We start from the raw sequence: 16,617 nt of genomic DNA on the forward strand, positions 1-16,617 counted from the left end.
GTATGTTTTGGTACACTTGCACTGTTTTTTATAAGTGCAGCTTGTTCTTTAACGTGCTCAAGATGTGGCTCCCCCATTTAACGTCCTAAAAAACACTCCCTCTTTTCAAATGCATTAAAGTTCTGTTTTCTCATCAGACTACATGGGAAGAACCTTGAGGTCATCGACCCGCAGGTCGGTGACCCTGATCAGGAAGTACCACGGTTACGTCATTATGTGGGCGGCGGTGTACACCCTCTGGTATCATCCGATGGAAAACACGCTGGGTCACGTGATGGGGTTTATGAACACCTGGATCTTCATGTTGCAGGGTGGCCTGGTCTACACAGACATGCACCTCAATAAGTGAGCTCTCCTATCCATACACATCCAATTATTCAACCTTGTATTTGCATTCTTCCAGCTACAGTTTGCTCCAACAACTAGAAAGTGGAATACTAGTAGTTGTCCCCATTGAAAAGTTCAGTCCTTAAGGCCTGCATTATTTTGAATATTTCTCAGCTGGAACATCCAAATATCTGTCTGCACCCTGTTATAATTACCATACAGAGGATCGTGCAACTGAGAGCTTACATGTATCAGGGCTCTCGCGAATATCATTTGAATATTCACCTTAGATATTTAATCTCATCTGGTCCCTATGAATGGGGGCAGACTATTCTTCGAGGAAGCGAATTAGGGAGCAATACAGAGAATAAGATGAATGCCAGGCTGGCAGGGCTTGTCTAGAAAAATAAGACATGGAAGCATAACAACTGGCATAGCAGCTGTGTTAGCTTTTGTTATACAACATCAGTTGCCAGTGCAACCTTTTCAAGGGGAAAGTGGTGGGATCAGAATGCCTTGGAAAAAAGTTTTAGAATTTGACAGCTTGAACAGCAGTTTCTATTTTGTGTCATTTGATTTCTAGATTCTATGCTCAGCTTAATCTGAGATGTTCAGAACCTGGGTACAATTTTTTGTGTCTTATCTGATGGTTAGCTGGTAAATTGGATAATTTAGAAGTGGTAAATGACTTTTTGTGATTCCAGATATTGGCGCTTTGTGCTGGAGACCTGGGTGGCGGTGCACGGGGCCATCGTGGCCTACCAGACAGGAGGGCCTACAGGGTACTGGCCCATGTTCACTTTCGGTTTCAGCGCCCTCGTGGTCTTCACCCAGGTACTGCAACCATATTTGTGCCATACTTGAAAACGTATGTTTTGCTTTAAGGTGGTATCTCGCTGCACTTGGTGCACCGGTGTGGCACTGCGGTGTTCGTTCACTGTGACACTGTTGAGTTATTTTTGCTAATTTATAATAATATAGATATTGCGCAATACGTAAAAGTATGACTTACAAGACAACAAAATATACAAATGTAAGAAAATGAATTCTTTATCTCTGAAATTCGTTGAATAATATTTTGAAGCCCGCAGTGCCACACTGGTGCCCCAAGTGTAGTGACATACCACCTTAATACTGTAATAGTACGGTTCAAGTGCCGCCAAACGGATCAAAACAGGTCTGACCCTTTTGGCATACGGTTTGGCTTATTGGGTTTGTTATCTGGCGACCAGGGTTTGAATCCTAGGAGCTAGGAGACTGTTTCTACTTGACTCTTACATTGGTTCCCATGCCGACGCTGTAACAGACTAGATGTGTACCTCTTTTATATTTCTAAATTTTTGGTCTCTTTTTTTTTCATTAAAGATTTTTCTAACCATATTTATCCTGTTCTATTGTCCAGTTGTTCACACTGCCATTCTGGAAGCAACTCCCCACATGGACACGTTACGTCCCTGCCTTGGTCTACCTCGCCATCACCCTCCACACCTACAGCAGTCTGCCTGATGAGAACGGCCGGCTATGGACCAGGCTATGGGAACCCATCGTTATTCCACTCAACCAGTACTTCTTTGCACTGGCCATATGTGGTCTTGTGACCCTATGTCTTAACATTGAGAGCAAATTTAACGCTTCTTTCATACACAAGAGCTTGGTTCAAGTAGAGTATGTTGGTTGCATCATTGGATTTCTTCTGTTGTACCTAGCTAAGGTTGTTTTTTCATGGGCCTACCAGTACTATGATGCACAGCTACCGGGGAACCCAATGGTCTATTTTGTAGGTGTTTTCACCCCCAGTGCTATTGTTGCCAGCTTTTTTATTAAGCGTTTGGTTGAAGGCAAGGTTTGAGCCATTGAATTATTAAATGGAATATTCTAGGTGTTCAATATATCCAAGTTCCCAAACAGAATAGCAGAGACTGTATAAAGTGTATAATAAAAATCGGAGCGAACTACTATCCAGATGGTACCCAAGCTACTGTCCATTTTGATCAACTTCAAGTCCTTTGAGTGACCACTATACAAAGGTCTGACTGCAGGGCTCGAAATACCACCTGCATATGCAGGATAGTGCAGGTAAAATTGGAGCTGTGCAGGTATTTCTGGTGTCTACCTGCATTTGTTATTAGGGTGCATTTACTGTTACAACCTATAAATTATAAAAGAAAAAATAGCAATAGTTCCTGAACAAATTTTGTATGATCCATACTTCCTAAATTCAGAGTGGTGCAGGTAAAATTTGTCTGGTGCAGGTAATTTTCAATGTTACCTGCACCAGTGCGGTATGCAGAACAAAAGTATTTTGAGCCCTGAACTGTAAGCGCAACTATGTTGTACACCCACTATGCCTAATGATATGAAAGTTTAAAATGAAACATAAGTCAAAACAGCTACAGCTGGAAGAATATAATATTTAACTGTTTTATTACAGAAGGCTGAATAGGCTATATTTTTAATGTATCCATGTAACAACGATGTAAGGCCTAGAGAAAAAAATGTTCTGTTTCCAATTACTTTACCAACCCTAGAAAACAGCTGTCCAATCTATCCTTTCTAGGAGAAGGTTGACTGCTGGCAAGGGATTTAAAATTTCAATCTGACATCTAAGTAATGAAAATGTGGTAGTACCATTTTCTTACATATTTTCCTCATATTTTTTTGCAATAGAAATTGTGTTGTACAATGTATATCTGTATAATTAGAATAAATGTTGAAAATACCAATGTTCTGATGCAATTTTCTCTGACGTTGTAAAACAGTATTCAATGGATCCCCTTCACCCAAAATTTGAAAAAAAGATACCTATTTTTTTCAGAACAGTGATCAGAAACACAATATTAATTTTCTTAGGCCTTACACAAATATTTCTGCAATAACAAACACATCAAAATCTTGTTTCATACAATCTCCCTGCCATTCACACATTTAACTTGGATGCATCTTTAAAAAACAAACACTACTACACTTTTACTTTTGCAATATAGGAGAGGCAAATATCAAGAAAAGTCATCAAAAGGCAAAGAAATTCTGAATCAACAATTAGTGTAAAACAGCAATGTCCAAATCTTTATGTAACATACTCCTTTCATCGTTCTGAGTCAAAAATGTTAAAATATATAAGTCACTACACCAAAAAGCAAAACAAGCTTGATACAAATTTACAGGTGTATTAAGAGATCACATCTAACTGGTGGAGATTCCATTATCAAATTAGATTTTACTTGTTTTTTATAAAACACTTTTTACAAATTTTACAAGTTTAGAAAGAAAGCATATTGGTTAAAAATATCATCTTCACAGTGTCAAAAGTTGATCCTACTGACCTTACATTTAAAATACTTTAAATGCATTTGGGAAAATATCAAAATAAGGTTTGAATAGTCTTTCATATAGCGAAGAGTTCTACCCAAACTGGAACCCTAAAACAAACAACCAACAGCAACAAAATGGTCACAAGGTATGAAATTCTGCCAATTTACAGTAGCTAAAATCCAGAGATGACAGGGTGGAATGTAGAGGAACATTTTGCAGCTATAACTTCTGAGAAGGGGTCCTCATTAATGTGACACTATCAAAGATGACTTCATCCAATACTGCAAGCTGGCAATAAGAGTTTTGCTATGGCCAGATAACAAGGAAAGAAGTAACACTAACAGATGATGTTTGTATTTTTTCTATTATATTTTGATAGTATAATAAAAAAAAATCGGTATGTTGTTACTCTGCGTCTTGTCTGGTCAAAATTGTTGGCCTCATGTTTATAAGGGGCTGTTTCCCTTCCTTTTTGACTATTGCATGTTATCTGTAGTCATCCTAAACATCACATTTGTGTAGACCTTAGGGTAGGCAACACCTCAGTATTTCTGTGTTCTCGAATGTAAAAGGATAACCTTGGACTGTAATCAAAATAAAAACAATAGTTTAACAGGAAAGTCTGATCCTTGGTACACACATTATAAAAAGTGTATCGTTCACATTTTCCTCCCGAACTGTTTTATCTTGGTCTCTTGTAGAACTTTTTCCAATAAAAAAATTGACTGAGAAACAAGAACAATCAGTGTGGCCATCAGCGAAGATCCTACTCACAACAGCGACCGCTGGTTCCCCCTGTCCACCAGTGTTTGTCAGTCCCTCTTCACCCCTTCAGGTTGGGAACCTCTATTTTTCTCACGTCGTGGAAGTACACGTGGTTGATCGCTGCCTTGGCAGAGATGCGCTTGTTGGGCTCATATAGCAACATTTGCTGCAGTTGGGAAAATATTTGTTATGAGTGTTTCAAAACATTATCATAAACCTACATACTAGCCAGGGCTCGAAATACACTTTTCAGTCAACTTGCACCAGTGCAAGTTAAGCCAAAGGTAACTTGCACCAAAAGAAACTTACTTGCACAACCCAAAATAGTGAACTGTTAACCCTTTATTCTTCTTCTGAAAATTTGCAAATATATGGGGATACATAAAGACCACATGTTTGGATATTTGTTTTCCAAAGCGTATTTTATTTTGGATTTCAAATTGTACAACAAATGTGAATTTAGGCTTAATTTAAGACAATTCAATGTCTACAACTTGATAAGATCAATAGATTTCTTCTGGACTCTTCGAGTGACTTCCATCACTATTCTTAACCATCGCTAGAACAACTCAATACAAACACATATAACTGGAAAATCCAGTACTGTTGATCATATCAAAGTCACTAAATTGTATACAAAATGTATTTACTCATATGCAAATCAAGGTAAGACAACATCATAGGAATTATTGGCATTATAGAGATGGAATTGTCTTCAAATTTTGTTTACCTGGATGTCTAACCAAGTTTAGAAATAACAAATTTAGGCTATTTTTTTATTCAGTGTTGTTTTCTTTTACCTTTCAATGGCAGACAATATTCTTGGTGTGTGTAAGCTTTTTCTAAAGTCAGGTATTAGTGGATAAAAGTAACTTGCACTGGTGCAAGTTTGGTCCAAACTTACTTGCACCACACCAATTTTACATGCACAAACTTGCATATGCATGTGGTATTTCGAGCCCTGCTAGCATAAAATACATTTTACAATTTGAGTATGTTGGGCTTTTACAACAACATTTGCTGCGGTGGGGAAAATATTTGAGTGTTTGAAAACATCATCATTAAACTACATACTAGCATAAAAGTACATTTTACAATTTGAGTATGTTGGGCTCATACAACAACATTTGCTGCAGTGGGGAAAATGAATATGAATGTTACACCATTGACATAAATACTGCACCCAAAGGGTGTGAAAAATTGTTTCAGCTTGTCAGCATGTGTCTCTGTGTGTCTTTGTGTGTGTCTGTGTCTGTCTGTCTGTGTGCTTTTCTGTCTGCACAGGGTTCTAGCTAGCGCAAAGTTGCGTAGCGGCCCGCTACGTTAAAATTTTGGACCGCTACGCTCATTTTGGGGCCGCAACGCTTATTTTCAATACAAAGTAGCGGCATTTTGACTGTATTTATTTGTGCAATAATGCCAGATCAAATGTAAAAAAACGTTGGTTTCAGTTGTTTCAGAGGGAATCGCAATGAGCAAAACACAAATACATGTGCGGGCGCTGCCTGGCGTGACTTATCAGGTCCCATGTGCACAGAGCGCACCGCCGAGGCGGGTCTTCATGTTGCCCTCCCATATGTGGCAAGCCCAGAGCCATATTTGGGCTAGACTGGCTTATTACGACTTGCCGAGGGAGTGTCCTTGTATGACAATCTTTTTCGTGGAACTTGAAAAACTACAACTACAAATACGTTTCCTCCTCGTCCTCAACACTTTTTCCTCGTAACTTGCGCGCCTACCCTCACTAAACTGCATTAATAATTTTTAAGAATAGAAAAAATAATAATCAGACACTTGTCCCTCATACACTTGGCACGTCCCGATCAGGCCGTGGGAGGCTGTTGAAAAAGTTCGTCACAGTAGCAGATACTTTTGGTCATTTTATCAAAGTAAAAACTAAACTAACAATATATAATGTGAAATATTTTTTAAAAGTTGGAGCACTGTTACCATCAGATATGCTTTATGAGCATTTGTTTTTGTCATTTAATCATCAGATATTGTCAGTTCAGTCTTTGTTTTGGAAATTCCAAACGCCGTTTGTCCTCCCCAAAAGTAAACCTGACTAGACAACACCCCCAAAAGGGCGGAGTCTGCACTGCCAGCAGGCTGGTGCCAGAGACTGTCTACTGTGTCTAGTGCAGTGGGCGGAGTCAAGTCTCTTTAGCCTCTAAAAAGTTTTGCCGCCAGCACGGCCCCAGTGCAGTGGGAGGAGCATTGTGCATACAAGCCATGGGAATGAATTTCCCTGGATGGACCCGCCTCATAGATGAATACATTAAACCATATTTGGTGTGTCTCAAAGGAACGTGTTTTCTTTCTATCTTCTGGTAGTGCCTAATGTTGACATCTACATATACAGACATACTACTACATAAAGTTTGTTGCATTCTATTTGAATAGACATTGCCCAGTTGTCAACAGTTCATTAGGTTTGTGTCAACACTGATGAGCAAATGATACCCTGTCAAACTGTTCAAGTGAAAGCACACACCTCTAGAGTTGACAGACTGTTACGTGCTACTGATCTTGTGCCCTTGGAAAAAGCACTTTACAAGACTTTCCTCACCTTGAGCATGTTACGAAATCAAAAAGCGCCTCTTCGTGTAAGTGGACCAAACCTTACAGTCTATTCTCCAGGTTGACATCTTGAAAAAGTGATAGTCACCTGTTATGTCAATACTTCCCACCAATGTGGTAAACCTCAATAAATGGCAAGTCAACTTACAGCGAAGAGTTCTGTTCCCTCGGGTTCCAGACTGGCGAACAGTTTGGTGACGTCCTGTCGGGGCCAGCGCGGGAAGGTGGGTTTGTAGTCTGGTAGCTGGGACACACCGGGCCATGTCGTCTCATCGGGGGTGCCTGCCACAAACAGATGAAAGGACACAACAAACAGAGTTTTTGATGATTTTAAGTTGAAATAGTGCATTCTAAGGTATCCAAAGAGGTCAAAATACTGTTACAGGGGTCATAGTAGAAGACTGTGACCACAGATGACCTGGTAGCATCCCTGGTCAATCAGAATTTCATGCCTGTCAGAGGATTTTTTACCCAGTGTAAGGGCGGCCAGAGCGTCAAATTTCTTGTTATTCTAAGAAAAGTGCGTCCAGATGACGCATTGACGCATGCCTGGCTAAAAGCCTGTCAACTACCTAACCTTAACATTTAGGTGCAAAGTAAAATTTTTGATGCCCAACATAAATATGCTGTGTACTAGTGTATACAGGAGAAACCAGACTGATGCGCATGGCACAAGAAAAGCGGATCCTGCGAAAAGAACTCTGCAACAGACCTGAGTCAGCTTACAGATGTGCCCTATGTGGCAGAGACTGTCATTCTCATATAGCCTACTATAGGACTGTTTAGCCACAGTCGACGTTGTAGGGCTGATATCAATTAGGATTTTACCATGGTCAATATTGACTAAAGGAGGCCATATATATTGTATAAAGGAGTATTCTAGGTACAGCATGGCACCTACAGAACAAAACAATTGCTGTACAGTTCCAATTCAGGGTGCACAAAGGTCCAAACAATGCTTCTTGACATGACTTGACCTACAGAACTGGTGTGTTTCACAATGAGATTTACTGCTTATGTTTCTATATAATATAGTTACAGAATCTAGAGGAGAAGGCTGCTGCAATGGTTTCTGAAAATGCTGCTGCAAAAAAGGCAAGCTTCACACACATAACTTCTAGTACATGTTAATGTATGTACTTACCCTTCAGCCATCTAATGTCCTGAAGTTTGTCAGAATGTAAGATATGACAAATTAGGAAAAAATTAAGCATATTTCAAAGAGAAAGTATATTTTCATATCACAGTCTGCATTTCTCCCCAAACATCTATGGATATCAAGACATTTGTTTAAAAACTTTCAGAACAACCAATGTTTGATGTACAAGAAAAATGACACAAATTAAAGTGTGTCTTTTTTAGATCACAAACGTTAACTGTCTGGACTGAAAAAGACTTCCAATCACTACAATCTAGAAGACATTAGGTCAGAAGAGAGGATGACTTACCCAACGTTCTGAAGACTCTGAACAGCTGATCGATCTCTGAGTCTCCTGGAAAGAGTGCTCTTCTTGTGATCTGTTTTATGCGAAAAAGAAAGAGTATCAGTAAAATGCAGTTCCTTATCAAAAAAATCTTAGAAGATGTGTGTTAAGAAGGACATTTATGTGTGCGGACTTGCTAGCATGAACCCACTGGGCAGAGCCGCTTAGACATGCAGTGTGATGACTAGCTGACTGCTGCCTACCTGTGTTTATCCAGGTTTTCTTTCTTAGCAAAAAAACTCCTTCCAGCTTGGGGATAAAAGATTCAATTGTATCTTTCCTTCTCCACATTTCAGCTACATGAAATAACATAATGTGTTCCTTAAATCACAGCTACAGTCAAACCTGTACTACTGACCTCTACATAAGGACCACCTGCCCATTGTTGATATACAAACTTACATTGATAATTTTTCCCAGTGACAAAAGCAACAAAATCCTGTCTTTAGAAACCACCTATCCACACAGACCAGACTGAGTTGTCTCCTTGGGCAGGTTTGAGCTAAGATAAAATCTCACCATCTCTGCAAAGATACAGCCGATGCTCCAGACGTCCACAGGTGTAGAGTAGAACTTGGAGCCCAGTAGGATCTCAGGTGCGCGGTACCACAAGGTGACCACCTGCAAATGGGTGCAAGGTTTAGAGGATTACAATTACAATCATGCCTCAAAGGTGAAAACGATCTCAAACTAGTTAAGCTCAAATGAACCTAATAAACGGCTTGGTATTGCGAAGAGGACAGAGGAGACTCTGTTATCTGTTATCTCTGTTATATACTTTGTCTGACCCTTGCCACTTCCCTCATGACCTCAATGAAAAGCGGCCTGCAGACCGATTTGAGCTTTCATGAATAAATAAAGGTTCAAACAAACAAAGACTCAAGAGCTATAATACAGCTGGATACCAGGCTAGTACCACAGCTTATCGTCTTATCTGTGACCCTTTCCAGTGACAGTGATCTGTAACCAGTTTATTTTAGTTTAGCTCAATAAATAATTAGACTTTTCTTCCACTAATTGTGACAGAGAAGACAGACACAATATTCATATGTTCAATTTACCGGGGAAACTCCAGTAGCTCTTTCTGAGCACAATGGAATGATGGATTGGAACTCGTGACTTCTTGGTCCTTCTTCTATTTCTTTCTTATTAAGAAAATCAACAATTGCATTGATACATAATATAACGACAGTCAAGTGCACCCCTGAATTACACCACTAACCGCTGGCAGTACTTGAAATACCAACTTGCAAACACAACTAGATTTTGCTTGGGGCAACTTAATTTTAAACCCAGGTAGTGCAGTGTGCAACTTGAAATTTTGCAGATGGAACACCCCAGATGCTTTTCCCCCACCTATGTGCACAAGCTTTTGCATTTATATCTTGATAAGATAAAACATAAGTAGTTACATGTAACTGGAAGAAAAGACAATGAAGAAGTAGCTGATTTGAAGAAAGTAATATTAACTTGGAAGTGGGGCAATCTGAAATGTTGATGGCACAATCCGGCATTTGACTCAGGTTGCCGCCTTGGCAACCTGGCTGAAAAAGTATTTCACTGCACTGGACTACACACAATCATACCTAAGATCTGTTTCCTATCTACAACTCCTTTTGAACCCACCTCATGAGTGTAGGTCCTGACGGGAACTCCGAAAGCTCGTGCCAAACCGAAGTCAGCCAGTTTGATGTTTCCCTCTGCATCGATCAGCAGGTTCTGAGGCTTCAGGTCCCTGTGTAGGACTCGGTGGGAGTGGCAGTACGCTATACCCTTCAGAATCTGGTGGACATAACTCTGATGGAAAAAACAACAAAGTTATACTTACCACTTTCTGCAACTTATACGTACAATCCACTTCTCACTGAGCCATGTGCGCTATCTACATAACATGACTTCACAGAAGCAGTGGATTGTTCACAAAAACTGGAGTGTAAAATTCAGTTGTCCTATTTGGCAATTATATAAAACATTTTTTTGGCCAAACCAACTCTTCACTTGCCTGAAATTTGAATGACATTTTCTAAAATATTTTCACTTCCAGCAATGGAATTCTTACAAAATGTGTATATCATTGGCTCTATTTTTCTATGTTGACCAATGCTGGATGCCATTACTGTGAAAACTGACAAGCAAATCAAAATGTCATTCCTTGTCCCGGGCTTGTCCCGACATGCTTGGATACCACCTTTGTACACAACTACCTGTTACACAGCCATAACACCAGACAAGCCTCTTTGCTTCATAAACCCAATTACACAAACACAGCTGGCCACCGCACATTTGCATACAGAGGAGCAACATATTACAATACCCTTTCGGCAGACATTAGATATGCACCAACTTTACGGCAGTTTAAAGCTGCCCTAAGACACACTCCTCTGCACATGGACCTCTGACCTCCACCGTTGACGTTTTTAGTTGACCTTGACAACTGTTCTTGGTAAAGACGCCTCGGTTTATTTGTATATATTGTTTGTTGTCCTCTGGTTGTCTTACTGAATGTAACACGTTTCGTTTTTGTTATTTATGTAGTGGGCCCCCTTGGAAATCAACTTCAAACAAGTTGAAGGGGCTACCCACATGTTTTGAGATGAATAAATAAATGCAATGTAAATAAATAAATTCCTGGAAAAATCTTACTTGTCCGACCGGGCAAGTGGGGTAGGACATGGGCTTGCCTGATCAAGATACTGTAAATGCATTTAAGTTTGCGGGGATTTGATTTCGCGGTAGCAGGAAAAATGACATTTCGCGGTGGTTTTAATTTCATGGTGAAGTGGTCCCCGCAAAAACCGCGAATATTAATCCACCACGAACATTTCTGCATTTACAGTAATTGTGCTGGTGGACTTGTCCAACCCGTGAGCAACCCTGAGAGAAACATTAACATGTAGAAACCAATAGAAGAAGTTGAGAACTACCTTGACAAGTTCAGTAGGCAGTCCCGAGGGTGGTGCACTGTCCATGTACTTCTTCAGGTCCAAGTTCAAGTACTCAAACACCAAGTACAGCTTCTTCTCACTGTGCACCACATCAAGTAATCTGGGGTGGGAAGAAAGAAGTTACCAATAGTTCTGTTTTTTTTCTTTGGGAATCATATCTTCAGATGTGTTGGTATGGCACTTGGAAGAATAAATGCTTGAAGTAAAAGTCTTCTTTTTTTTCATGGTCTCTTTCTTTCTTTCTTTCTGACAATGACACAACTCATAACACAGGTCAGCCCAGGCAGCTTGTGCTGGCAATGGCTGACCCACTCATCTCCTTATTTACAACTTTCTTGCGTAGTACCCAGGGACACCAGACTCCTTACAGGCGGCGCAGAAAGGGCTTGCGATCAATCCCTGCCTCACGGGTGCAAGCGAAAATATTTGGGGGGCCAGCAATAAGACGGGTCTGCTGTTTAAGGGACGAATGTAAGTTGAAAACACGTGTAAGGAGTCTGGGTACTTGCACAGTGCTGTTTGAAAATAGGGACTTTACTTCACCCACCTGACGATGTTTGGGTGATTCAGCTCCTTAAGAAGTGAGATCTCTCGGATGGCCGTGCTGGGAACTCCCTCTGACTCACTGAAAAAAGGTGTTGTGTATTTTTATTGCATCATGTTGTCTGATGATAAACAACACCTCATCTGGATCACTTGTTCTGGGATTGAATCCCAACCAAACAATTTTACATACATGGTACAAAACAAATAATAGGGAGAGACATGACTCGAGCCCATTCATTTCCGTCATTTCCGTTACTTTAAGAATCTCTTAAAAGAAAGCCAGAGTTGGGGCTGTACGTATGTCTGGTGGTAGATGCATGTTGGGTGTAGGTAGGTGATGGCTCTTCTGAAGGTTTCTCACTGGGGTTTTGGGACAGCAAGTTGATTGCTTGTACTTTCTGTAATTGTTCTTGTGCTTTGGTCATAGCAGTAGACAATCATTTGGCACATGTAGGATGGGATTTTGTTGCTAAGAGATTTGTAGACGAGTACGGCGTTAGTATTGATCAGCAATAATAATAATAGTAATACGCCAAAAAGTAGTTACTCAAGCAACTGGTTATGGTTTTGGAAACGGTCTGATGTTTTAACTACTAGTACTATCCAGGAGTTTTCGTCAGTGACACTGAAGAGATCTTGTTGGAGAGGGTTTATATATCCTACCTGAGAATGATATGTAAAAGAGATCTAGTAGAAGAACAGGTTTATCCTAACTATGAATCAATATGCAAAAATGGATGGAAGACAATCTTTTCAAGGTCCAAAAGCTACAAAGGTAAGATAAGTTAAGATGCAAATGAGTTAATTAGCTCGAGCTCTGTCGGACCGTTTCCAAAACCATACCTTGTTGCTTGAGTAACTACTTTTTGGCGAATCTTATTACCTGGATGTGTAACCTACATTGACGAATAATGAATTTAGTAATAGTTCTGTTCCAAATTATTCATTCCAAAGTGGAATCATCAATATATGGAATGAAAGTGCAGCCTTACAAAATTCTTCCTCCTTTATTCTTGTCAAAACAATTCTGTAGGCCTCACAACCATATTGAGTGTATTTCAATGATTTGTATAATTGACCTGCTCCCCTCCCCACTCTGTGCAGACTACGTGGCTTGTTTTATATTAGAGAGACTTTTCATTTCTTGTATTTCTAATCTGACGATAATATTATACTTATACCTCTTTCAGTGGTGAATTCGGCATAGCTAACATTATTATTTACTATACAGGCTGAGGAAATTTTTACCATGATATACAATCATGAGCGCGAACGCTACAGTGATAATTTAGGAAAATAATCCCTAACAGACGACACGAAAATTATGCAAAAGAAACGCTTATTTTCTCTACTAAATGGGGTGGCCAAAAGAAAAGTTCTGTCAGAAAATTCCAATTGACTGCATCACTGAACACCTGTACTGACAAATTTTACAAACAAGACCACTAACTCTTGCAATAAAGAACAGAACACCGGTATAAGCGCTCGGAAGTGAATAAGTTTTGGTCGGCATACTCACGTATACAGTCTGATTTTCTTCAGCGCGACCATACGGTTTTGAACCTTGTCTTTGGCCTTGTATACCACCCCGTATGTCCCCTCCCCGTTCTTTTCTATCTTCTGGAAGTCGTCCATAGCTCAGAAAAGGTGTTACGGTAACGATCAGACGTTTTAACTACTATCCAGGAGTTTTTGTCAGTGACACTGAAAAGATCTTGTTGGAAAGGGTTTATATATCCCAGCTGAATTGAATGATATGTAAAAGAGATCAAGTTGAAGAACAGGTTTATCCTAACTATGAATCAATATGCAAAAATGGATGGAAGATAATTTTTTAAATGTCCAAAAGCTACAAAGGTAAGACAAGTTAAGACTGTTGATGCAAATGAGTTAATTAGCTTCGTCTGACAGTTTTCAAAACCATATGAGAGACTGTGTGGCACAGCGGCAGCGTGTTTGCCTCGAGAACAAGAGGTCTCGAGTTCGAATCTGGCTGCCGTGTCACTTGGGAAAGGCACTTTACATGTATTTCCTCACTGTACTCAGGTGAAAATGAGTACCTAGCTTCGGCTAGGGCCGTCCCTCGGATAGGACGTTAAATGGAGTCTGTCTGGGGAGAGCCATGCCCTAGGCACGTTAAAGAACCCACCACACGTGTGATAGTGCGGTGTGCGATGGAGCAAACCCTTCTGTCTGGAGTTGGTGATTCACTGCAAATCACCTGGACGGAGGCCTGGCAAACCTCCGTTTCGTAATAGCCAAAACATGTCAATAATTGCCGATGATGGAAATTATCGGAAGAACAGAACAGAAAATATCCAATTGAGTAACTACTTTTTTGCGTATGTCTAACCTACATCAACGAATAAAAGTAATAATTCTGTTCCAAATTTTTCCAAAGTGGAATCATCAATAAATGAAATTAACTCCATGCTTACAAAATTCTAACTCCTTTTTTGCCTGAAAAAAAAATGTAGGCCTCACCGCCATATTGAGTGTCTTTCATTGATTTGTATTAGCCCGCCCCCCTCCCCACCCTATGCAGACTACGTGGCTTGTTTACAGAGAATTTCCATTTCTCGTATTCTAATCCGACGATAATAAGACATGTATCTCTTTCATTGGTAACTTCAGAACAGCTCGCATCATTATTTATTATACGGGCTGTGGAAAGTTTTACATGATATAACTTTTTAGTCAACATGAACGCGAACGCTATATTATATTATTCAGGAAAAAAATCCTTTACAGACGACACGAAAAGTATGTCCAAGAAACACCTATTTTCTCTACTAAATGGGGTACCCAAAAGAAAAAATCTGTCAGAAAATTCCGATTGACTACATTATTAAACACATGGACCAACAAATGTTACAAACAAGACCACTAACTCTTGCAATAAAGAACAGAATATCGGTATACGCGCTCGGAAGTGAATGATTTTTGCTCGGCATACTCACGTATCCAGTCTGATTTTCTTCAGCGCGACCATACGGCCAGTAACCTTGTCTTTGGCCTTGTATACCACCCCGTATGTGCCCTCCCCGATCTTTTCTATCTTCTGGAAGTTGTCCATAGCTCAGAAAAGGTGTTACGGCATGGAGATGGACGATTTTTTCCCCTCAGAATCAGACGACCGGCGACTCACACAAACAAAGCGCTAGTCGGTGAATGAATCCAGGGACGCCGACATTTTCCCGCGTTTTTCTCCAACTGACCTGGGAAGTTATTGGTTCAGGTTTCCCGCCAAATCCGCCATACTGGTTTCTGATTGGTCCACAAGATTGACCTCAGCCTCACCCCGCTTCCGGTTGCGCCTTTTCAAGTCATTTTTCACTAACTTTTCGTTTATAAAAAGCGCACTAATATATAGAATTCATGTACGGGTATCAAAAACTATTGAAATAGTATTGAACATTTCTATTTGATCAAGAATGTCGTCCAAACACCATGACAGCATATTTCACCTTTGACCTACATATACCCGGAAGTCAGCTGAGACAGGTCTACCTGGGCTGCTGCGGTAAGTCAGACGAGTTTTCTTCGTAAAATAAGCGGTGATATTTATCACTTTTGTGTGATTTCTCATGTTGATATGCTGAACAGTACTCAGAACACTTCAGACGTTGCAAAGTTTACAATATTTGAGGCTCTCGCCTTACACGGGCGCAAAAAAATATGCTTGGATGGACTTCGATCTTTGCAACCTGGTCTCAGTTTTGACCGCTTCGTATTCAAAACAAAGGGAGTTTTTGTTCCTTTTTGCCTGCCCAGATCTGGGGAAAAGTAAGCTGGAAACGACCAAACGATGTCCGGAAACGGGCTGTTCCTGGGACTGGACTTCAGCACGCAGCAGGTGAGTGTGATATAAAACTGGAGGGAGTTGTGTGGGAGTTGTTTTGAGGAGAAAGTTTAAAAGGGGGCGTGGCACAGGTGTGTTCAGGTGCTCACCTGTTTGTCTTGGTACATTTTGGTACATTTTGTACATCATCCAATGACGGCTTCCTAAAATCAACTGCGACATTCTATACTAGATGTAATCCTAAATATATCTATAACAGAGTTTATTCATTAATACTTGAGTATTCTTTGTTTCGGGTTTTAAAAAACACAACACAATAAAAGAATGCAGGCTTGATATTTACACAAAATCTGCACAGTAAACCGTAGGTGTTGTGGAAAAACAAGTTTCTGGAGCTATATATAGGTGTCTGATTTCATCAAACGTCTTATGAAATTCATTATGATGTACAAACATTGCAGTTTCGCTGCACTGCAGAGGTAAATGGATTATCAGGCTTAATCAGGTCAAGTACTAGTAGCATATCATTGCAGAATAGTTTTTATCCTTTTTCTTGAATTGTTTTGCTTTCATGGTAGGAGTAATGTTTTATTGTTTCTCAGATCAAGGCCATAGCTGTGGACGACAGTCTGAAGGTGGTGAGTGAGGCGGCTGTACAGTTCGACACTGACCTACCGGAGTTCAGGTTAGCTGAGTTTTCATGTAGAAAAAATTCAAAACTTGAACTTTGTGTGATCTGGGACTTTCACACTTATGTAATTTGCCCTGAGGAAGGTGACACACAGTCACCAAAAGCATCAGCTACTAGCCTAGATAATGATTCATTGCTTGTGTAAAAAAAAAACTGTATCATCTG

The 16,617-nt window shown here is 40.1% G+C and overlaps 2 protein-coding genes across 3 annotated transcripts; one reads left to right on the top strand and one right to left on the bottom strand.

The window, feature by feature from the left end:
- Positions 1–208: 208 nt before the first annotated feature.
- On the top strand, positions 209–2,439 carry LOC118403852. Its single transcript, XM_035802713.1, has 3 exons — positions 209–345; positions 1,032–1,161; positions 1,730–2,439. Exons 1-3 carry the CDS (start codon positions 215–217, stop codon positions 2,174–2,176), a joined length of 708 nt encoding a protein of 235 aa, XP_035658606.1. The 5' UTR covers positions 209–214; the 3' UTR covers positions 2,177–2,439.
- A 295-nt stretch (positions 2,440–2,734) lies between these two features.
- LOC118403845 (cyclin-dependent kinase 2-like) lies at positions 2,735–15,176 on the bottom strand. 2 transcript variants are annotated; one of them, XM_035802701.1, is made up of 8 exons: positions 14,920–15,176; positions 11,961–12,038; positions 11,393–11,513; positions 10,095–10,265; positions 8,988–9,089; positions 8,433–8,502; positions 7,133–7,266; positions 2,735–4,570 (listed from the first exon to the last, which is right to left on the bottom strand). In XM_035802701.1, the coding sequence occupies exons 1-8, from the start codon at positions 15,033–15,035 to the stop codon at positions 4,463–4,465; spliced, it is 900 nt and encodes a 299-aa protein (XP_035658594.1). In that variant the 5' UTR covers positions 15,036–15,176; the 3' UTR covers positions 2,735–4,462. The 2 variants fall into 2 exon arrangements, with proteins under 2 accessions (XP_035658594.1, XP_035658595.1); XM_035802702.1 differs by lacking the exon at positions 14,920–15,176 and adding an exon at positions 13,479–13,695.
- Positions 15,177–16,617: the final 1,441 nt, after the last annotated feature.

The sequence above is a fragment of the Branchiostoma floridae genome, chromosome 16 (genome assembly GCF_000003815.2).
Source record: "Branchiostoma floridae strain S238N-H82 chromosome 16, Bfl_VNyyK, whole genome shotgun sequence".
Classification (NCBI taxonomy): Eukaryota; Metazoa; Chordata; class Leptocardii; order Amphioxiformes; family Branchiostomatidae; genus Branchiostoma; species Branchiostoma floridae.